This window comes from Rhodotorula toruloides, assembly GCF_000320785.1.
Source record: "Rhodotorula toruloides NP11 unplaced genomic scaffold Scaffold5, whole genome shotgun sequence".
Classification (NCBI taxonomy): Eukaryota; Fungi; Basidiomycota; class Microbotryomycetes; order Sporidiobolales; family Sporidiobolaceae; genus Rhodotorula; species Rhodotorula toruloides.
In genome coordinates, this window is record NW_015622965.1 from 846405 (window position 1) to 867993 (window position 21589).

The 21589-nt window shown below is 63.2% G+C and overlaps 7 protein-coding genes across 7 annotated transcripts in view; 3 read left to right on the forward strand and 4 right to left on the reverse strand.

Annotated features, from left to right (window-relative positions):
- Positions 1-1206, forward strand: part of RHTO_07048 (uncharacterized protein) — a gene marked incomplete at both ends in the record, with an annotated part of 1251 nt that extends 45 nt beyond the window's left edge. Inside the window, 2 exons of the mRNA XM_016420707.1 lie at positions 38-127; positions 193-1206. Of these exons, the coding sequence (XP_016275108.1) occupies positions 38-127; positions 193-1206 (1104 nt within the window). The remainder of the gene's footprint in view (positions 1-37; positions 128-192) is intronic.
- A 61-nt stretch (positions 1207-1267) lies between these two features.
- Positions 1268-3347, reverse strand: RHTO_07049 (U3 snoRNP-associated protein Rrp9; the record flags this gene model as incomplete). Its single annotated transcript, XM_016420708.1, has 5 exons — positions 1268-2146; positions 2202-2666; positions 2723-2764; positions 2829-2896; positions 2960-3347. The coding sequence occupies 5 exons, from the start codon at positions 3345-3347 to the stop codon at positions 1268-1270; spliced, it is 1842 nt and encodes a 613-aa protein (XP_016275109.1).
- Positions 3348-3588: 241 nt separating this feature from the next.
- On the reverse strand, positions 3589-5135 carry RHTO_07050 (omega-amidase; the record flags this gene model as incomplete). The annotated part of the gene is made up of 8 exons (XM_016420709.1): positions 3589-3707; positions 3838-3893; positions 3953-4133; positions 4191-4265; positions 4349-4442; positions 4507-4598; positions 4663-4828; positions 4896-5135. 8 exons carry the CDS (start codon positions 5133-5135, stop codon positions 3589-3591), a joined length of 1023 nt encoding a protein of 340 aa, XP_016275110.1.
- A 297-nt stretch (positions 5136-5432) lies between these two features.
- On the reverse strand, positions 5433-8538 carry RHTO_07051 (MHYT domain signaling protein; the record flags this gene model as incomplete). The annotated part of the gene is made up of 3 exons (XM_016420710.1): positions 5433-6738; positions 6806-8268; positions 8335-8538. 3 exons carry the CDS (start codon positions 8536-8538, stop codon positions 5433-5435), a joined length of 2973 nt encoding a protein of 990 aa, XP_016275111.1.
- Positions 8539-10228: 1690 nt separating this feature from the next.
- RHTO_07052 (uncharacterized protein) lies at positions 10229-12362 on the forward strand (the record flags this gene model as incomplete). The annotated part of the gene is made up of 11 exons (XM_016420711.1): positions 10229-10255; positions 10315-10616; positions 10692-10745; positions 10816-10883; positions 10941-11145; positions 11212-11298; positions 11355-11368; positions 11426-11496; positions 11553-11689; positions 11749-11841; positions 11921-12362. The coding sequence occupies 11 exons, from the start codon at positions 10229-10231 to the stop codon at positions 12360-12362; spliced, it is 1500 nt and encodes a 499-aa protein (XP_016275112.1).
- A 187-nt stretch (positions 12363-12549) lies between these two features.
- Positions 12550-13834, forward strand: RHTO_07053 (uncharacterized protein; the record flags this gene model as incomplete). Its single annotated transcript, XM_016420712.1, has 2 exons — positions 12550-13055; positions 13108-13834. The coding sequence occupies 2 exons, from the start codon at positions 12550-12552 to the stop codon at positions 13832-13834; spliced, it is 1233 nt and encodes a 410-aa protein (XP_016275113.1).
- Positions 13835-13998: 164 nt separating this feature from the next.
- On the reverse strand, positions 13999-21214 carry RHTO_07054 (COPII vesicle coat protein Sec16; the record flags this gene model as incomplete). The annotated part of the gene is made up of 8 exons (XM_016420713.1): positions 13999-14337; positions 14396-14550; positions 14608-15671; positions 15727-15993; positions 16049-16310; positions 16369-16790; positions 16853-18506; positions 18565-21214. 8 exons carry the CDS (start codon positions 21212-21214, stop codon positions 13999-14001), a joined length of 6813 nt encoding a protein of 2270 aa, XP_016275114.1.
- Between the last annotated feature and the right edge of the window lie 375 nt (positions 21215-21589).

Sequence of the window (21589 nt, forward strand, 5' to 3'; positions counted from 1 at the left end):
CCCGACTCGCAAGGCTAAACGCATCCCTCTCTCCCAGCTACTCATCCAAATCTTCCGAGACCTTGGCGCTGATCTTAAGGTCTACTCGGCCAAGGAGCGGCAGACGGATCTTGCGCGACTTGCGACGGTGTGTCCCTGTCTGCAGCTCTCCTTTCGCTTTCCTCGTTTGTCGCTGACCGTCATCATCTACAGGTGTGCCGAGCATTCCATGCTGCAACAGTACCCCTCCTGTACGGCGACGCCGTCACCTGCCGCAGCGCCGGCCGAACCTACCTTCTCGACCGCTCCCTTCTCGCCAATCCTGATCTTCGCCCGCTCGTCCGCACGCTCGTCATGAAGTCCGAACTCGACAACGGCCACGTCTCGTCCCTCACGTCTGTCCTCCGACATACGCCGTCCCTCGAGAGCCTTGCGCTCGCGAGCTGCTTCTTCGAAGGCGACTCTGGCTTTTCGCCCCTTTTTCCCACACTCTTGTCCGCCACGCATATCCAGCACTTCGCATACGGGTCCGGCAGTCGACTTGATAGGCTCGTCGCCGCCCAGCGCATACTGCCGCGATGGACGCAACTGCGGAGCCTTCGCCTCCACCGCGTCGACCCGCAGGACCTCGCCCTCGTCCATCCCGCACCTACTTATCGACTCGAGGAGTTCTCGCTCGACAACTCGGGCGCACTCCTTCCCGAGAATGCCCACAGCTGCAGCCTGAACGACCTCCTCTGGCTCGTCGGATCACCCGGCGCTCTCGAGTCATTCTCGCTCGTCCACCTTGCCCTTCACTCCGACGCCTTAAAACTGGTCACTCGCCTTGTCGAGCAAGGGCATGCTACAACGCTGTCCCGGCTGACGTTGCTCGGCATCCGGCCGACCCTGCCGCTCGTCGAACGGACATTACTCGATCCAAACGACTTGGCGCCGCTCTTTCCCAGACTTGCGTATCTCGAGTTGGCGGATTACAACCACAACTTTGGGGTACATATCGAGCATCCACATCTCCACTTCGCGATCCCTTCTACCCTTCGGACCCTCGTCCTGCACGACCCACTCGACCAGCATTTCTACTTGCCTCAATCCCTTGCGCGCCAGCGACCAACCAATCTGCGGAACGTCAAGATCATAGGGGCATACCCTACTGCATCACATTCGAGGCGCCTTCAATCGTTGTGTCACGATCTAGGTATTGCGTTCGAGGTGGAGCGGAACTTCTGAGGGTTGCGGGAGGCGACGAGGGGGATGCGATTGCGATGCGGGTCGAACGAGCTAGTTCTATCTACTGCATAGGAATGACTGCAACGATCGCGCCGTCCTTGGCTTCCTTGAACCGCATCCACCGCCCCAGCCTCGGTTCCTTCGAAGTCGCAGCGACGACAATCAGGCTCTTCTGCTCCGGCTCGGCTTTCTTGTCCTTGACGGTGCTGACGGGCGCGAGGTGCGACTCCTTCGCAGGTCGGAGTGAAGGCGCGATGAGCTGGAGCGAGTTGACGAAGCCGGGCGCCTCGATAGTCGTCAGAGGCGAGAAGGACCGGAGGCGCTCGTCGATCTTCCACAGCCGGATCTGGCCATCCCACGAGCCGGAAGCGAAGACGTCGCCGTAGGGAAGGCAGGACAGGGCGGTGATCCACCGAGGCGTGCCGATGATTCCCTCGGTCTCGGACGCGTGCTCGTTGATGCCGTGCGCGAGGTCAACCTTGAAGATTGGCTTCTTCTTCGTGATGAGCCAAAGACAGAGGGTGCCGCTGTCGCCGCCGCTCAGCAACGTCGAGTCGTCGACCATCGCAACGCAGTCGATGCTGCCCTCGACGAACTTGACCGGACCCTTCGCCTCCGCCTGTCGTCGTCTCCGTTTCCGCTCCTCCTCCTCGATGCCCTCATCCTCAAGCGCTCCGTCCAGCACATTCCGCAGCCGACTCGCTCCGCCGCCGCGGAAGACGAGCTGGCTCTCCTCCGTCACCTTCCAGTACCGCACCGTCTTGTCGCGACCTCCTGCCGTTACCGCCAGCTCGCCGCGCAGCGCGTCGATAGACTGGATCGAGTCTTGGTGACCGAAGAGGGTTTCGATGTACGAGAGTGTGGAGAGGTCGAAGAGCTTGACTGTTCGGTCGAAGGAGGACGAGTACAGCTCGTTCGTGCCTAGGCGGAAGGCGATGGACTGCGGCGCACGAGTCAGTACGAACTGATACGAACCTCCGAGAGACTGAACGCACCCCGACAGCGTCCTTGTGTCCGCCAAGTCCTCGCAGCCACTTCCCGCTCTCGCCCTCGACGTTCCAGCATCCGATGACCTTATCCCGCCCCGCACTCGCCAGCATCTTCCCATCATGGCTGATCGCAAGGTCGAGAATCTCGTCCGTGTGACCCTCCGGCACGGTCTCCTTCCCCTTCCCCTTGTCCTTCTCATCGAACCGCTGGTGCTTCTCGCCGTTTCGCTTCTGCGATTCGGATAGCGCTTTGGCGAAGTATGCCGCACGCGTAATTCGTCGAGACTCTGGTGCAGACGAGTCGGCGGATGGGGAAGTAACGGCGGAGAGGTCGTATTTGAGGATGGCGCCGTCTTTGCTTGACGTGTAAAGCCATCGCCCGTCGTGGGAGGCGACCGCTGCGGTAACAGAGCCGCGGTGACCCTTGGCGGGAGTGCGGAAGATGGACGTGGAAGGGATGGGGAGTTGGAGCTGTGGGAGAGACTGTCAGGACCGGAGTAACATGCGCAAGACGGGATACCACGCACAGTCGAAGCTACGCTCAGATGCATCTTGCCCGTATGTTCGAGCTGCATGCGGGAACGAAGTCAGTCCATCTGTGACTGGCGAGAACGGCGAGTTAAGGAGACGCACAACATCCTGCTGCAACCGCTCCGCGATGATGTCCCGGTCCAGATCTGCCGCATCAAAGCCGTACTCCTCTACAACGAGAACCTCGTCAGCTCAGTTCGGAAGCCCCAGAGAGCGAGGGAAGTGCAACGCACCCTCCTTGTCCTTCTCGAGACTCTTGAGGTACATCTGCGACAGCCTCAATCGCTTCTGCGCAGGCGTTTCCAGGTCGTCCTCCTCGTCCGTTCCCTCCTCTGCGCCCTCTGCTTCGTCCGACCCAACCTCATCCGAGTCGAAGTCTCCCCCATCAGCATCGAGCTCCTCGTCGTCCTCCTCGGCCCGTCGCTTGCCCTTGTTCCGCGAGGCGTTCGCACCAGCTCCAGCAACGCCCTTCCGACCGTTCGTCCGCTCTTTGCCGCCCCTCGAGAGAGCCGCGCCGCGAGCAGATGTGCCGTGCCGACTGGCCTGGCGTGAGGTGTTGGCTGCGTCGTCGCGCTTGCGCTTGCTGAACGGGCGCGGCTTGGAGAAGAAAGCGTCGCTCATGGATACAGCTGGCGAGCCGAGCAGTCCAGCAGACGAGCAGCAAGCGAGGTGGAGAGGTTGAAAGACCCCAAGCTCAGGCGACGGCGGAGGTGTCTCGCTCGCCAGGCTGCTATCTCCTGCTTACACAAGAGCACAGACGCTATCTAGATACTGTTCACTCTCGCACTCGCAGCGAAATCCGGACAACATTACTTGCACTTCCTCCGTCCTTCTCCGCCAGACATACAGTCGTGTGGAAGTGTCAAGAAAGACTGCTTCTACGAGGGAGAGGGCTGACCTGGGAGACGTCGGCATAGATATCGAACCGTCTTTGGACGGTCACGGGGATGCCTCTGCGAGCCTTATTGATGGCGTCCATGTCTGTGGCAGCGAGGAGCGAGACGACCAAGTCATTAAGGGACTGCGAGTGCGCTACTTCGCACGGCGTTCAGAGAGTGCGAGGCGAGAGCACTGCACTGCTCGAGCACAGCAAGGGAACGAGCGGACGCACCGATGTCGGCGAACAGAATACCCTCCTTCTCCTCGAGCTTGTCAACGCACTTGCCCCTACGAAGCGGCTGAACGTCAACGCCGACATCTTTCACAAATGTGAAGACCACACTCACATCGGATCGTACACGCCCGAGTGTCCCCAAGCCTTGTAGCCGTCTCCCTCCGTTGCCCGTGCAGGCGAGCACATCGCGACGTAGATCTGGTTGTCAACCGCCCGGGCTCGCTGAAGGAGCTCCCAATGCAGAGGGCCGGTGGTCAGGTTGAAGGCGGAGGGGTAGATCATGGCGATTGCGCCTGCGAGCGAGAGAAGGTCAGCAGGCTTGGAGAGGTCGAAGAAGGAGGGCTCCTCACCTTTTCGTGCGGCAGTCATGGCGAGTTCGGGGAAGCGGACGTCGTAGCAGATGCCGACACCGATTTTGCCGAAGTCTGCGGCGAAGCGACAGCGTCGTTGAGATGAGGGTCAGCGAACGGCGCCAAAGTCAATGCTGACCGGCTCGCTGGTGACTCACCGGTCTCGATGAGCGTCTGCCAGTCTCCACCAGTCAACGTCTCGCTCTCCTTGAATGTGATGCCGCCAGGAATGTCAATATCGAACAGGTGGACCTGCGGAACCGTGCTTGAGAGTCAACCTCGGGAGTTCGGAGGCAGCCGAGCGTCAAGCACGCACCTTGCGGTGGACAGCGACGAGCTTGCCGTCTGGAGAAAACGTTGGCGACGAGTTGTACACCTTGTCGTCAGGCGAGAGTTCCGGGATAGACCCTGTCGCGCAAGTTCTTCGTTAGCTGGCGTTCCGTCACGATAGGGTAGGGATGATTCTGCACACCTCCGATGAGCCAGATGCCGTGCTCCTTCGCCGCCTCGCTCAGCAACTTGACACTCTCGCTCTCCGACTTGGCGACGTCGTAGCTGTCCTTCGTCTCGGGTGACCAGCCGATTCGCTCTGCGTATTTCCTGAAGACGCCAGTAGCATAAGGCGAGTTGAAGATCTCCTGCTCGGCGCGCGAAGACGGTCAACTCGCTTCATCGGCAGGAGGAGGTGGGGAGGAGAGGACTCACGGGAAGAACGACGACGTCCGGCTTCTTGCCTTCCTTTCCACCCTTGACAGCCTGTGCAATCATCTCCTTCGCATGTGCCAGGTTCGCCGCCTTGTCTGTCCCGTCTCCTGCGGCGGCCAGCTGGATCATGGCGAGGCGGAAGTTGCGGCCGACGACGGGAGGAGCAGAGACGGCCATTGTGCGAGAGTGTGCAGTGGCTGATCGGAACAGGCAAGGGGACGCAGTCAAGCGCGAGAGCATCAAGTTGCGAGGCGAGAGAGAGGGAGGCATCCTCGCCAGTGCCGACGGCTTCTTTCGGAGGTCTCGCTTTGACTTGAAGGGACTGTCACGAGCTGCAGGATGCCGATAGTACCACGTTGCAACACAGAGATTGAGGGGAGAGGGATAATTCAGAACGACAGGATTCGCGGGAGTCGTCGAGCGGCTCCTCGCACTGAGAGTGCACGCTCGTTGCGACACAAAAGGATGGCAATGAATGGGACACGTCGAAAAACCGAAAGGAACCGGGAGAGAGGCCGAGGGGCGAGGAGTCGGACGCTACGTAGTGCTCTTGCGCGGCGTTGTTCGCGGGCGAGAGGGCACGTCCCAGTCCCACTGGTGCGTCCGCGTCGGCTGGCTGACCGAGCTCCGTACGAGACCGACGATCCAATCGGGCGAGTAGGCGGGCACGCCGCGAGGCATCTCGGAAGTCGAGGCGCCTGGTTGAGGGAGAGGCTGGAACGAGTCCCGGTCCTCGTCGTCGTCGTGCGCCGAACCTTGCGAGTAGACCGAGAGACGCTTGCCGGCGCCTCCTGCCGACTTCGCAGCGAGAGGGTGATTCTGCGCGGCGGCGGAAGGAGCAGAGGGGAAGGCGGACGAGACGAACGGCGCCGAGGTCGCAGTCGGGAAGGGAAAGTCGGACTCGCTGCTCTCCGCCACGCTGCCCTTCCGTTCGCCGCTCTTGTCGCTCGCCGAGGTGCTTCCCCCAAACCGAGCCGCCTCGACAACCGATCCGCCGGTGTTGGGTCGAGCGGACCCTGCGTCGGTTCCTGATGCCCGCGCGACGCACTCCGCCTGCGCCTGGTACAGCGGGAACGGCAGCCAGTTGAGCTTGGCGCCGGGGAGAGTGACGGACGAGGGGATGATTGCTTTGAGGCAGACGAGGTAGGCGTTCTTGGCGAGACCGTCGGTGCCGTACGTCGAGCCGGGGCGAGCCGTGAGCGGGACGACCGTGGGTATGATACGGAGGCGCGGGAGGATGTGGTTGACGACGTCGAGGCCGAGACTGCGCTCGAGGTAGGGGCGGAGAGTGCCAACGAGCAGGGAGCGGAGCTGAGCCGAAGGGTCGTAGCCGGTGGTCGCGGTAGGCGTGTTGACGAGCTCGAGAAGGCTCTGATCGCCAATCTGTCGAACGGCGTTGACGACGCTGTCGACAGTCGTGACTGCCAAGTTCGACGCGGCAAAGCGAGACCGATCCGCCATCGGGTCGACAAGCGTCGCAAGCTCGACCATCGGCAACGAGTGGTGCTGCCGCTCCTCGACGACGATGTTGAGGCCTTCGCCAGGAAGGGCCTGCAGCATCAGGAGGCCGCCGTACAGCCGGCCGCGATCGAGTCGCTTGACGATGCCGAAACGAGTGAAGCGGTAGACGTCCCGGAAGTATTCGAAGACGCGGTCGTAAGGGACGGCGTAGGCGTTGGCGGTGACGCGGGCGACGGCGCCGGGCTCGGCGAAGACGAAACCGCGAGCGACGAGAGCCTCGCGCTCGGCGTTGTTCTTCAGCCGGCGGGCGAGGACGAGCATCTGGCCCTGGGTCACGGTGAACTGGTCGCCGGAAGACTTGCTCGACACTTGGTAGTGGCCGCTGAATCAAGGTAGGAACAACTCAGCAAGAACTCGGCTGAAGATGGCGGAAAAGAGGCGGGACCCACATCTTCAGGATGCTGTCGTACAGCACGCCGAGCGCCTTGAGGTCCGGCGTACCCGTCACCTCGCTTGCGATCTCCTCGCCGGCCATCTCAAAGCTGAGAACGCTCCGACGGAGCATCTCTGCCTCGGAACCGGTCATCTCCTCCGCCTCGCTCAGCCGCATACTCGGGCCCGAATCTTCGTCCGCCGCACGCTCGCCCTGCGAGCCGTCGCCAGACGAGCTGCCGCCGTGCGTGCCGGGAGCAGCAGACCCTCGCTGCGAGCGCCAGCTCCACGACATCTTGACGAAGGCGACGAAGGCCGGGTCGGACCGCTGGAGTTTGAGCTTGCTCGCCTCAAGACGGAGACGGTTGCCGTCGCCGAGGAGCTGGAAGAGGCTGACTTTTTCTTGCTCGCCCGGCTTGTTCGGGTAGATGCGTGCAGACGGGAGGAGGCCGGACTCGGGGTGGACGAGGAGGAGGCCGTTTTGGTCAAAGATGGCGGTGCTGAGGATGACGCGATGGCGTGAGGCGCGTTGGCGGAGGAGGCGGAGCTGGCCGAAGTAGGCGAAGACGAGGAGAAGGATGCAGCAAATCGGCGCGACAACGCAGATTATGGCGATAATGATCATCTTGGTCGTGTTGTCCGAGCCGGCCTTGAGCGCCTCACCCTGTCGCGCCCAGTAGTGCGTGCCGAGGAGGGCGACAAAGTGCATGAGGGTAACGCCGACAGCGAGAATGCCGGCGACGATGATGCGCTTGTACCAGCTGTGCTGAAGCTTGGGGCGGAAGATGACGAAGAGGATGTAGAGGCCGACGGTGACGCAAAGCATGGCGATGAGGACCGAGAGGAAGACCATGTACCACGAGTTGGTAACGAGAGGAACCGAGTCGATCGAGACCTGTCCGACGTAGTGCATCGCTGCGATGCCTCCGCCGCAGACGATGCCGGCGAGGAGGATCTTGGCGACACCTGAGCCGGACAGGCGAACGCCGCCGACGCCAAAGTCGCCTCCATCCTCCGTCTCCTCGTCCTCGTCCTCGGCCGCGCGCTTCTTCTCCTCGGCGACCTTGTGGTGCCGCTTCGGCAGCGCGATGTCGAATGTCGACGAGAGCGACATCTTGCGGCCGGGCGGGACGTTGAAGCGGGTCTGGCGGCCATCCGCAGGCGAGTCGGCCTTGACATCCGGGTCGAAAGCTGCGCCTGTCGCAAAGTCGGCGTCCTTCTTGTCGAGGTTGTCCGTGCCGTACTCGTCCTCGTACGCGGTGTCCTCGCTCTTCTCGGGCGACGAGGCCTGCTCGACGTCGGCCATGCGCGATCGCCACCCTGGAACGTCGAAGCGGAGACCGATGAAAGAGAAGGCGATGATCATCGAGATGCACGAGACGATGAGCGAGAGGATGGTGAAACCGGCGTTGTACGAGAGGGGCACGCCCGCGCCTTGCCAGGGCGGAGGAAAGTGCAAGGTGACGGCTTGGTTGCCAACCTGCGAGGAGGACGACGTCGTCAACTCGCGCTCGTTGGGCTTCGGTGGGTGCACGGCAGGACTCACAAAGTGCATGCCGAACGTCGCAGTCGAGCCAAAGGCGATACCTGCGCCCAAGAGGAGCATGACGTTCCACCACCCCCTCGTGCCCGTACGCTTCAGGAGCATTTCGAGCGTCGTCCATGCGCCGACGAACGAGACGAGGTAGCTCAGGAAGATGTACACGCCATTGTAATGCGCCTCGAGCTCGATAAAGTCGCCTGCCACCATCCTGTGTGCTTCCGAGAGCGAGCCGTTCGGTCACTTCCCTCCCGCTTAGATCCGCCTGCGCTGCGGCTTAGGAGTGCCGTAGCTGGACTGGCTGTGGTCGGGCTGCCTGCGCTGGCCGTGCGCCGAGTCGAGCACGACGAGACGAGGTTTGGGGACGGGAAGTTCGGGTGTTCCTTCGAGCGTCGGCGGCGAGAGATGCGGGGTGTGTGGGTGGCTGATGAGGCGTCTAAAAGTCTGCACGGGCTGGTCGTCGACACTGCAGCTGTCCAGGCGAGCGTCGCGTCCGTGTTCGCTCTCTCGAGGCGGGAGGAGGCTGTCGAGGGTTGCCCCTGGGCGGACCCGGATGAGCAGGCGGGCGCTGTGTTCCAGGAAGGAGCGCATGCTTCAGCTTTCATCGAGGCCCTCTCAGGGACAACGACAACACTCCCACTTGCGGAAGGTCGAGGCCACCCGCTCTTCCTCGCTTCCCTCGTCTCTTTCGCGTCGCTCTTCTCGTCTGAACGCATCCGACGACGAGCGCTGAACACAGGCTGGCGCTGCGGCGGCAGAGACGTCGCTTGGTTCGTTCCCGCCGTCCAATCCATCAAGGAAGACGCAACATTTCTCCTCCGCTGCTGTTCCACCGACCCGCAATTGCCGTCTCATCAAGGCAATTGTCGCACTCTAGGAGTTGGTCGGGCTTGCGCTCGTTCCGACTTGGCCTCCGTCAGATTGCGCAGGCGAGCACGGGGTGAGTGCGTCGTCGTCGTCGCTCACAGCTCAGGCGCGGGTGCGTGTGCTCGTTCTCCGCAACGGACTCCGCACTCGTCGAGGACGCCCACCCGCCCAGCTGCTCTCCGCCGCTGCGACGTCGTTCATTCCTGGGAAGATCGTCGCACGAATGAAAAGCGTCGCCGCGATTCCAGCCAATTTTGCTGGCGGACCTTCCTCCGCCGTCTCTTCCCTCCTGCGCTTGCGAGTGACACAACACTCGCCTCGTCACCATTGTGCCCAGCAGTCCAGGGGATGCTGCGCCGTATGAAGCGAGCGGACTCAGAATTCGCCTCACGCTCCCGCAACACCGTTTCTCCGCCTAGCGCAACTCTCTCGCTAGCGCATGCTAAGCGCACATTTACCTTCATGAAGACGCTCGCACTCACTTCCCAGCGCGGAGGTTCGCACGTTGCGAGACCAGCAACGTTGCCGCAGACCTTCGCCTTTTGAACGTCTAATTACTGCGACGACGAGCATCCAAGTCCTGCCAGCGACAGCATCCTGCTAGGCAGGCTAGCAGGACTGATTTTACCCAGGACAATGTGACTTCGTGCCGCTGAGCCCGCTTCAAGGCCCTCGCATGCGACTTCGCCTCCTCTCCCTTCGCCCCTCCCCTCCGCCTCTCCCTCTCCCTATCAAACGTGCTCACGCCGCGCTACTAGCTCGCCGGTTCGCCGATGGAAGCACAACCCGCATGGACACGCTGTTCTCCTCGGACCCGCGCGGACCCGCACTCGACTCCTCTCGCCGCTCGGTCTTCGCGCCATGCTGGCGTTCGTCTCTCTCGCACCGCCACCGCGCTGTGACTGTCGCTTGCTCCCACTCGAGGCGGCACCGCTAGGATCCAGCGCATCGCCCAGCTAGGACTGCTTCCTTGACCCACCGCCTGCGTTCGCTTCTTCGCGTTCAGGCCTCGTCACGTTCGCCACCTTCGACCATGAGTAACGACATCGGAGCGCTATTGGTGAGTCACATAGCGTTAAAATACAGCTTTCAGGAGCTGACAGAGCCGCTCGGACGCAGGGACAAGCCCAGCAAGCGGCCTCACAAGGGCAGAACCCGTGGACCGCGATCCGAACCGCCTTCTACGACTCAGTCAGGCCGCAGTACCCAGGCTACTTCGTCAACCAGATGTACGCGCTGTCAGCGCTGATCGCCGTCGCGACCGTCCTCCTCGGGTTGTGCATGGTCGTCAAGATGAAGCAAGGGACCTTCTGGCTCGTCCGCATCCATCGAGCCACGGGCGGCTCTTTCGTCGTCCTGCACTACGCCAACACCTATTCGACGCTCTTCTTCTTGTTCTACGCCGTCCTGCAAGGCTACATGTGCGTTCGAGCCGCTCTTTCGCTCCCTTCTCCTCCTGCGGTCGTTTCTCCCTTGCTGAGTCATTGCACCTGTAGCTGGCAGACAGAGCGGTACACGACGGGTCAATGGGCACCGAACAACGACGTTTGGTTCGTCCTACTTGCCGTCCTCCTTTCTCCTCTCGATCGTCTGAAGCTGACTGATCCGATGTCACCGCAGGCGCATGGTCGTCTGGATTCCAGGATGGCTCGCTTTCTGGCTCGCAGCGTGGTCGCTAGCCGTTTCTCGTCCGTCTGCGCCTTTCCTCCCGTGCAACACCTCAAACTCATCCCTTGCCTGCGCAGACATCCTCCACCTCGACTCCTCCGGCCGCCCAGCACGCACCTTCCTCGCTGAAGCGTGGTTCGTCAACGCTATCGGCTTTGCGGTTCCTGCCGGCACGACTGCGGCAGTCGCCGTTTTGTCCTGGCGCGCGCACCACTTCTACAGCGCTGCGCTCGACACTTACTCGACGCTGGACTCGGCGCTTGCGGGACTGGAGAAATCCTAGTGTGTCCCGTCTATTGAAAGTCTCGTTGGGCTGAGCGTAGCTGACGTTGGATTCGCTTCGTCCAGCAACGGGACGTTCAACCCGAGCGCTTTCGCAGGACAAGGCGCCGAGCTCTACAAGCACTTTGAGGACAACCTCGAGACATTCGGACTGTGCGTGCTTTCCCAGCGACGCAAGTGCAGGACTCCCGCTGATCCCTCGTCCACAGCTTCTTCCGATGGGGTTCGCTCAGTCCGCCTCCTCGATTGTTATGACCTCATACTGATGTCGGTCGCACAGTCTTCATCGCCTACCTGATCGCCAGTATGACTCTCTTCTTCGTCCTCGTCGCGACCGCAACGCTTCATCTCGTACGTCCCGGCTTCCCGAGCAGCCTGAGTTTGTTAGCTGACAGCTCTGGGTACAGCGCGAGCTCCGAAAGACGATGAACGAGCTCACGAACCGGGCGCACCAGTCGGAGGAGGCTCGCGAGCAGGAGGCGGTCATCAAGCGCGGTTACGACGGACTCGTCCAGGTCACGTACTCGATTATCACAGCTTCCGTGTGCGTTCACACACCTCGTCTGTGGTTCGAGTGCAACACTCATCGCGGCTTTCTTGCAGTGCGATCAATGTCCTCTTTACCTTCGTTAGCGCAGCGGGACGAAAGGTCATCTTCGACCGCAACTTTGCCGAGGTCGCCTCATTACTCCCACTGTACGTACAGCGAGCGACCCTTCCCTCGGTGGCTATCGCTGTATCGTCTCAGCGCTGACCTTCCCAGTTTCGCGCGTAGCTGGCTCTTCGCCGTTCTTGGTCTTCCTCTTTCGCTCCTCTACCTCCGACGACTCGTCAACAACCCTCCGCCCAGGTCGGCAGCGAAGGAGCCTGGCACGGACTCGCGCGTGCACGCAGTCCCGCTCAAGACGCACGAGAGCTTCTCCAATCCGTCTACTCTCGCCGACCACAAAGTCCCCGAACTCGTCGAGGCGCACCCGATGGAGGTCATGCCGCCGGTCGCATACCATCAGCAGCACGTCGCGCCGCCGTCGGAGGAGGACTACAGTGCGCGGAACTCGCAGAGTCCCGTCCCGAGCCATGCGAGCGTCTCGCCGCTCGTCGAGGCGCCTTTCTCGACTGTCACCGGCCAGCCGCTCTACTACGAGGCCCGCCAGCCGCAGCACCACGCACCGGACGCCGCCCTCGCCTCGCCGTCGAGGAAGAAAGGATGGATGTGAAGGACGACTCTTGTCTTGCTGCTCTAGATTCCCCGACTCTCCTACTCTCGCTCGTTATACACGTCTGTCTAGCCCTGTTATCGCTCGTTCACTCGCCTGCAAGAGAGACTCGCTCGACGTGCCCTCTCGCTCCTCTCCCTCTTCCTCCTCGCGAGAGTTCGCTTCATCCTCGCTGCGCCCGGCTGGAATGGACGTCGACAGTCCCGAAGACGCTCTACCACCCGCCCAGCGACTGCCTGTCGAGATCCTCAGCTCCATCTTCGACTTCAGCTCACCCTCCCTCGCTCCCCCTCCCCACCGACCACGCCGCGACATCCTCGCCGAGGACGAGACTGAGCGGGCAGCTGAGCTAGCGCGCTGTGGATCCGTCTGCAGGCAATGGCGGGCGGCGGTTGATGCATTGGGCGAGGTGCACTTTGAAACCCTCACCACCGCGTCGGCAGTTGCGAACCGAGGCCGGCGGGCGAGTACGCTGACGGTGAACGTCTGGGAGGATGAGTACAGCCGGTGGGGCTCGCTGCCGCTCTGGATCGTACCGGACGTCGACTCGGCAACACTCGCCCTTCATCATCCTCTCTCGAAGCAGAAGCCGCCTGCACCCTTCCCTTGTCCCGAATTGTACCGCTGTCATCTTCGCGAGGTCGTGCTGCTTGGAGGCACGGAGACCTGCGTGAACTACGCCTGGATCGAGCCGTGAGTCCCGACTATGCTCTCGAGGGCGAAACGTACTTACCCCCCTCACCAGGTTGCTGCAAGACGTGCCAACTCTCGAAGTCCTCCGTCTTCCCCATGTCGACAATCCCAGCATCGTACACGAGACAGCCCTGGACCTCACGACTCTCCAACTCGCCATTTTCTTCGAGTACGACAACTTGCTCCTCCACAACCTCCTCCCGCGCGCCAAGCGCCTTCGAAACCTGCACCTCACCGATGTACCGAAGCATGTCCATGCGCGTATGGAGCACGAGCCGCCCGAACTGCTCGCCAATCTGCCGAGCGTCCTCGCAGACTTCCTCTCGCAAATCACCTCCTTCAGTTGGCTGCTCGTCCCCCGCACTGGGCAGCTCGACATCCTGCCGCAGCTGCTAGAACGCCTGAAGCAGGTTCGGTACCTCGAAACGGGCCTCGGCGCCTTCCGCGACGCAACTTTCGAGCACCTCCCCAAACTCGTACATCTCCGCAACTTGCGTCTCGTCCGACACGCCGACACCCCCGCACACGATAGAGACTCCCCGTACTGGTCGTTCGAGGCGCTCGCCGAGCAGACGGCCCTTTTTCTCAACAACGACGAGCGAGACGGCCAGGTTCTCCGGATCGACGTGCAGGTGGAAGGGACGCTGGCGAAGTACGACGTTGCGCAGCGGAGTGCGCGCAAGTCGTTCGAGCAGGCGATGCAGGGACTCCCGACTGCTGTCTATCTTCTCGAGATTAGGCTGCATTTCTATCAGAAGCCGTACATCGCCTTTCCGTGAAATGAACTAGCCTCTCGAGGAAGTTTTCGCCATCAAATGATGCGCTGAACAGGGTATGCTTTTGCAAGAGACACGAACGAGAGTGGGCGGGTCGGCGAGAACAGACGCGCTGGAGGGGAAATGAGCCATACACAAAGAAAGATCTGGAGCGAGCGTTGCGAAGTCTAGGGGGCGTAGACGGCGTACTTGGGCTTGCGCTTGGCGGACGAGCGAGCCGAGCCGCCTTCACCGGGAGTACCGGTCGTCCTGGGAGGCATGCCAGCCGCCGAAGGCGGTCGAGTCGGGTTACTCGCGGCGGAGGGAGGACGGGTGTCGCCGCGCAGGTCACCACTCGTGGCTGATCGCGCGAGGGGAGGCGGATTCGTCGCAGCGCGAGTTGGCATCGGCGGGACGGGAGGGGTCTCGCTCATGAAGCGAGGAGGGCCGTTGCGCAGCGCCTTGCTCGGCGAGGCCGTCGCAGCTCGAGGAGGCGGAGTGACGGTCGCGGGTGATTCCTCGCCGCCCTGAGAGACGATGCAGCGAGTCAGACACGGTCATTGCAGCGGAAAAACGGAGGCGCACCTTGCTGCTCTTGTTGACCCAGCGCTTGAGCTTTTCGTCGTAGACGAAGCTCTTCTGCTCGCCAAGGTTGGCCTTGACGGGACCAGGACCAGCATTTGCAGGACTAGCCTCGCGCTTGAACCACCCGCCGAGCCAGCTCTTCGACGGCTTGATGGCTAGGAGAGGCGAAAGATCAGACGCGATGTATATGCTGATCAAGCGAGAGCACTCACTCGGCTTGTCGTCCAGCTTGGGTGCGCTTCCCGCCATAGCAGGCGTGGCAGCTCCCGAGCTATTCTCCTCAGGCTTCGGCCGCTTCTCCTGTGGCATCCCACCTTCTTCCGCCTCGAGCTCCTCGTCCAGAGTGTCGAATGCAGGCTTCTTCGACTTGCTGTTGGCGATGCCGAGGTCGGCGAGCTCTTCGGCGGTCGTCATGCGGCGATGCGTCTGCTGCTGCGCCTGCGACTGTTGCTGCTGCTGGTTGGCGGCAGCGATGGACGGGGAGACAGAAGGCGTGAACTGCGCCATCGGCGAGATGAAGCCGGACTCGTCTTCCTGCAGCTGCTCCTCGACGGCGGCGAACTGCGGACGGCGGGCGGACGGCGGTCCTCGAGGCGAGGTGGGAGACTGCTCAGGCTCGCGCCCTTCTGAGCGATCCGCATTGCCTGCGTTGCGGCCGGGGAGACTCGGCGGCGTGTACGACTGCCATGGCGGCGCAACATTCGGACTGTATTCGTAGCCGGCGAAGGCGCCGAGCGACGACGATCGTGCGTGATGCGTCTTGAACGCTGCGCGCTTGACAGGAGGAGGTCCAGGCGATTGGTGATGGTGAGCCTGCGCAGGAGGTGCCGTCGCGAGAGGTGAGGTCGGGCGACTGGACGCGTGTTGGGCGGGCATGTTGACGTGAAGAAGCTTCGAGCCGTTCATCTCGTGCGACGTTTCGGCACGCGAGAGGGTGCCGGAAGTGCTGCCCGGCGCGATGGAGGAGAAGTGCGAGAACGCGCCTACAGCGGCGCCGTTGGCTTGCTTCGCAACTTCGGCTCGAGCGGCAAGTTGCTGAGCAGTCGGTTGCTCGTCGCCGGCGACAAACTTGTTGAAGCCGCCCTCGAAGGTCGACCAGAGCGAGTTGACCGTGGGGCGCGGCACCTTGCGGGCGAGCCACGAGCCGCCTTCCTTCTGACCAGGTGCGGCGCCTAGCCGCTCGGACAGCGTCTTGATCTGTGCGACAAGGCGAGGGTGGTAGAACGGCGACGGTTTGGTCGCAAGCTTGAGCGTGTTGACGACGGCCTCGGCATAGCTGCGAGGGTCATTCGGTCAGCAACTGCGAGAGTGAGCGCGCTTGGAGCACTTACCGGTGCGCTTGCGGGATGTTGCCAGCATCCGCCAGTACCGCAGCGTGGTAGAGACGGAACGCCTGAAGATGGGGGAAGCCAACGAAGGCGTCATGGCCCTTGACGGTGGGGACGAGCGAGAAGGCGAATTCGACGAGCTCCGTCAGCTTCACGCTCTCGAGGTCGATAATTGCATCGCCAGTGAGCGGCGAGGAGCCGACGAGGGTGATGCGCGAAGTGGGCATGCCGAGGCCCTGTGCGAGCGATGTTTGGGGCGAGAGAAGGTAGCTGCGTAGTCGGAGGGTCAGCTCCCATCAGCAGTCATGCAGCGCCGCAAACGCACCAGACATGCGCAGCATCAGTCCATCCGTGCGCCGCCAACGCGTCGCCCAGACTTGTGAGGGCGGCAGAGTCGCCGGCAGTGCGGTTCGAAACGATCATGCCCACCGTTTCCTGCCACTTGGCGAGTGTCGAGGACGGCAGCGGCTGTCGCTCCTGCCTCGTCGGCGAATGCGGAGCTGACGCTGCGCCGTTGTCTAACGACGCGCCGTTGCGAAGGGCAGGAGTGCCCGGACCGAAGGCTTGAGGCGGAATGAGCTGGTGCACTGGGGAGAGTAGCGGCGTTAGTCGAGCTCGTCGATCGCAGACTGAGACGGGACTCACTCGACTCGGCTCCGAGACCGGCAAACATGCCGTACGCGACTCGCAAAGCCTCGCGGCCCTCCGCGCCCGGCGTCGGATTCTCCGCAGACGGGGTGAGCTCCGTTCGCAAGAACTCGACCGTCACCTCCTTCCAGCAGTCTGTGTCGACGCAGCTGGCGATGATGAAGGCGTGTGCCCACATCTTGCGGTCGAGAGCGTGCCGGACTGCTTCTCGTCGCTCGCCTCGCAAGAGGTACTCCGTCATCTGGTCGAGGTCGGCGGGACTGACGCCATACGTGATGAACGGAACGGTCGAAGCGTCGCTCGTTCTGTCGGGGGATGCAGCGACGAGCTGATCTGCGGTCGGCAACGCAGCCATGTCGCCGTTCGCAGTAGTTGATTCGCCGGTAAAGATGGCTCGAACGGCGTCGTCGACCTTGGCCCTGCGAGCGCAGATACAATGAGCATGGAGCAGACCAGCTCGGATGACATGGAGTGAACGTACGATCCCGTCAACTTGCCCTCGTTCTCGACCATCACCTTGACGAGCTTGACGAGCAATAGCCGAGACTCGACCTGCCGACGTCGATCATGCGTGCCGGAACCCTCAAATCCTGGCGGTGCAGCGCCGCGCGCGTAGGAAACCTCCTGCTCGAGCTCGCCGATGCGCTGGTCGAGCCAGGAGAGGGCCTCCCTGCGTTTCTTGCCGGCATTGGCCTTGCCGCCGTCGAGGAAGATCGGGCCGGGGAAGGCGGTACCGTCGGTTGATGGCGGAACAACCTCGGCGAGCTTGCGGATGTGGACAGTCGAGGGAGAAGAGGGTTGCGCGTTCGCTGCAGAGACGCCGTAGGGGTTTGAGCTGTCGGCGCCGTAAGCTGGCCGCCCGCCGTCGGGGAAGACGACGACCATGCGACCGCCGAAGCCGAACGAGACGACGGGAGCACGACGCCGCTCGAGTCCGAGATCCGCTGGTTCGCCATCAAGTGGAGACGCACTGCGCTGGACCTGCGCTGCTGCGCCGGCATACGGATTGTAAGGCTGCCGCTGCGTTTGCTGATGGGCAGGGGGAGCGTATGCGATCTCGCGCTGCTGATCGTAGCCATACGAGTCGGTCGACATCTTGCGACTTGGCGGAGCGTCGTACGAGTTGGCCCGGGCCATGGTCGACGACATCGGCGCTTGACGAGGCGGCACAGCTCGCTTGTTGGGCGAGGCGTAGACTGTCGGTCCGCGTTGTTGCGCCGGCGGCGTGACGGCAAGGTCGCGCGAGGGGATGTCCCTAGGCGGCTGCAGGTCTCGCTGGCCAGCAGGAGCGTAGGGATCGTACGGCTTTTGCTGCTGCTGCTGCGGATGAGCCTGGGCGGGCTGGTGACCAAGGTAGTCGTAGCCTTGCGCGTCTTGACTGTCCGCCCGCCAGTCCCCGCCGTACTGCGAGCTCGGCGTCGTCGGACCAGTCGCGCGGTCCTCGTCGCCAGCAGTGAACACGGTCGAATCGTCCATGCCGTACTGATGGTCAGTCTGCTGCGCATCCGACCGGGCGAAGTAGCTGTCCTCGTCTTCCTCGCGCGGCTCGGGCGTCTCTTCGATACCGCTCATCGTGGGCACGGGCGTGATGCGACCGCCGCCGTAGTCGTAGCGCTCGCCTCGGCGGTCCGCTCGAACTTCGGGACTAGGCGCCTCGAAATGGAGTTGCGGAACTTGACCTCGCTCCGGGCTCATCGGCATCTGCAGCGACGGCTTCGCCTGCGGAGGAGCTCGGGGAGGCGGATGCTGTATATTCTGAGGCGGTCGCTGCTGCTGCTGTTGCGCAGACAAGGGCGGACGAGCCGCAGCCGGTCCTCGAGGCGGAGGTGCTGCGGAGACTCTGGGCGGCGGTCCAGCTGCCTCGCGAGCTGGCGGTGGCGCGCTGTGCTGCTGTCTCCAAGAAGGCGGAGCGCGACTCTGCGACGGCTGAAGCACCTGCTGCGTCGATGGTTGCAACGGTTGCTCGCCAAGGGACATCTCGTTCGTATCGTCGACGAGACGGCGCTGCTCGCGCTGCCGCTCCGGCTGCGACCGCGTAGGCGGCTGCGAAAGAGGCTGACGTTGGGGCGGTGGTGCGAAACGCGGCTCGTCGTGCTGCTCCTGCTTAACCTGCTGATCGCGAGGCTTGTTCGGGACTGGAGGAGCAATGCGTCAGATTACGGCTTCTCGAGGCGCGAAGGCATCGGTACGCACATGCAGACGGAGGCAGTGCGTGCGACGTTGCCTGCATCCAGCTCGGCACGAATTCTTCCGGCTTCTCGGGCTCCTTCTGCTCAGGCGGGACCTCCTCTTCCTCCTCCTCCTCCTTGATCTGCTCGACCGTCTGAGGCGGCTCGTAAGCCGACGTGAGCGGGCCAGTCGGCAGAGCACCGTAAGGCGAGTCGCTGCCGAAAGCCGATGCACCGCGTTGATGAGGGGCACGAGGAACGGGAGGGCGCATCAAAGCGCCGGCCGTCGAAGGAGGCTTTCGCTGCGATGGCGGAAGGACTGGCTGGGACGGGGTGGTGTAGGCATCGCGAGAGGGCGCCGAGGGTGCCGGAGCGTACGGGGCAGAGGCGGGCGCCGTCGAGGCAGCTTTCTGCGGCGCGACAGCAGGAGGGCCCGCAGCAGCGACAGGATCGTCGAACTCTGGCGGCTCGTCGATCTCCTGCGCTGCTCGCTGGGGCGGGCGAGCTGCAGGAGCCGAGCGAGGCGGAGGAAGGTCGAAAGCCGGTGCAGCAGACTGCTGCCTGGGCGGAGGAGCTTGCCGTTGCTCAGGCTGCTGCTGCTGCTGTGGAAGCTGGCGGGCACGTGTAGGAGGCGACGCGAGGTTGAAGGACGCTTCCGAGCGCGGCGAAGCGACCGACTCGGGGCCTCTTCGAGATGGCGGTGCAGCCGTCTGCGAAGCCTGTTGAGCTCCGCTGCGAGGCGGGGGTGGTCCCGCTTGAGCTGGCGCAGGGGCTTGGCGGGAACTGGCGTTACTCGCGGCGGAGCCTGAACGAGGCGGGGGTGAAAGCGCCGCCCGACCGAGAGGGGGCGAGGCGAGACCGGCCGACGGAGCAGACGATCCCGTCTGAGGGAAAGGCTGGTGTCGCATTGGCGGCGAAGCGGGACCTTGCGATGACTGCGACGACTGCAGGTTGTAAGGGTCGTACGGGCGCTGCTCGCGAGCTTGGCGGCTTTGCGACTTGCCCTGCGATTTGCGAGGGGCGTAGGGATCGTGAGTGGGCTCTTCCGGCTGAGGCGGCTCCTGACGAGGCGATTCGCGACGCTGCTGCTGCCGAGGCGGCGCTTGTTGCGAAGGCGGCGAGTAGGGGTCGTAAGGCGCCGGCTGAGGCGGCTCGTTTGGCTGAGCGGAGGCATCGAAGGCAGCGCCGAAAGACGTGAACTGCTGCTGAGGAGGAGGAGGCGAGTACGCGGCGCGACTTTGCGTCGGTGCGGCAGGCTGCGACGGAGCGGTCGAGGGAGGTGCAGTGCGAGAGGTCTTCGGTGCGTACGGGTCGAAAGCGTCGTGCTGCTTCGGCTGTGGCTGCTGTTGAGGCTCGTGCTGCGCTTCTTGTCGTCGTTGCACCGGCTGTGGCGGCGGCTGGGAAGGTGGCTGCGTTTGCTGTTGTGCGGCGTACGGGTCGAAAACCTGGCTCGAGGCTTTTTGCTGCTGGTCGTGCGTGCCGAGCGGGTCGTAAGACTGCTGCCGAGCGAACGGATCGTTCGACTCGGACTGGGCAAACGGGTCGCCGCCTGCCGACTCGTCCGCGTACGGGTTCGAGTCCGCTGCGTAGGGGTCCTCCTGGTCGTGCGCCAGCGCAGGCTGCTGCTGCTCCCGACCGTACGGGTCGTGCGAGTCCTGCTGCGGCTGCTGCGGCTGATCGTACGAGTTGGGCTGGCCATATTGCGCGTACGACTCGGCGTTGTAAGGGTCGCTGGCGTACGGATCCTCCTCGTCCTGCGCATCGAAGCCGGCTGGCTGGCGAGCTTGCTGCTCGCTCTGGTCGTACGAAGCGGACGATGGCTGAGATTGGGTCGAGTAAGGGTCCGGCTGGCCATGCTGATTCTGCGCCGTCGGAGCGTAGCCATGCGCATCGTCCGCCTGACCGTACTGGGCGCCGTACGAGTCGTACTGCTGCTCGTATCCGCCTCGAGCGTAACCGTTCTGCGCTCCGCCATCCCCCGCCTGGCCCTGATCCGCCGCCGACGACTCGCCATGCTGTTCCCCTTCACCGCCAAAGTTCGAGTCCGGCAAGTACTGGCCAGAAGCAGCGTCCCACACCCAGCCAGGGTAGTAGGGAGCGTCAACCGCCTGCGACTGCTGCTGAGTCTGCGAGTCGTCCTCCGCCTGACCCTGCTGCGTCGAAGCCGCTCCGCCCTGCTCGCCCTCACCGCCGTAGTTCGAGTCGGGGAGGTACTGCCCAGAAGCGGCGTCCCAGATCCAGCCGGGGTAGTAGGGAGCGTCGACAGCCTGTTGAGACGAGTCGGCGGAGTACGACTGCTGGTCGTAGCCCTGCTGCTGGCCGTACCCCTGCGCCGACGAGTCGTACCCTCCGTACCCTCCTTGCTGTGCCTGCTGTCCCTGTTGTCCCTGCTGCCCGTAGTAACCGCCGCCCCCACCGCCGTACTGATCCTGCTGGTAGCCTCCCCACTGCTGGCCGCCGCGGTTCATCTCGGGCGACGAGGCAGGCTCCTCCTGCTCAAAGACCGTGTTCAAGCCCTGCTCGTGCGAGCCGTACGGCGAGGGCGAGGCGCGAGGGTTGAGCGAGTCGTAGAAGTCTCCGGATGAGTCTCCCGCTCCTCGCCCGTCGAACGGAGTGGATGTCGATGGGTCGGATGAAGGTTGTCCTCGTGAATAACCTGGACCGGGCCTGCTCATCTGCAACGAGCGTCGTCAAGAGCGAGCGAGGGGTCAGTCGTGTTCTGGAGAGTTGGCGGCGACTCCCTCTCCTCGCTGAGAGTCCAGCTGCGAGCTCACCGAGGGACTCGAGGCAGTAGCTGGCTCGACAGGCTCCGAGCTGCACTTCCGACGTACGAGCGCCGTCGAGTGTTGGGCGACCAACCACGTCCTTCGCTCTCGTCGAGGGTCGTCGGTCGTCCTCCTCCCGTTCGCTTACTTGTGGCTGGAACGCTGCTATGCTGCTCAGATATGCCCTACTTAGTCTACAATCGAGCGCTCTTCTCCCCGGTTCCCTCCCTCGCTTCCTGCTTCGCCTCGAACCGTGGGTCTCCTCTTCGCAAACGCACTCATCGC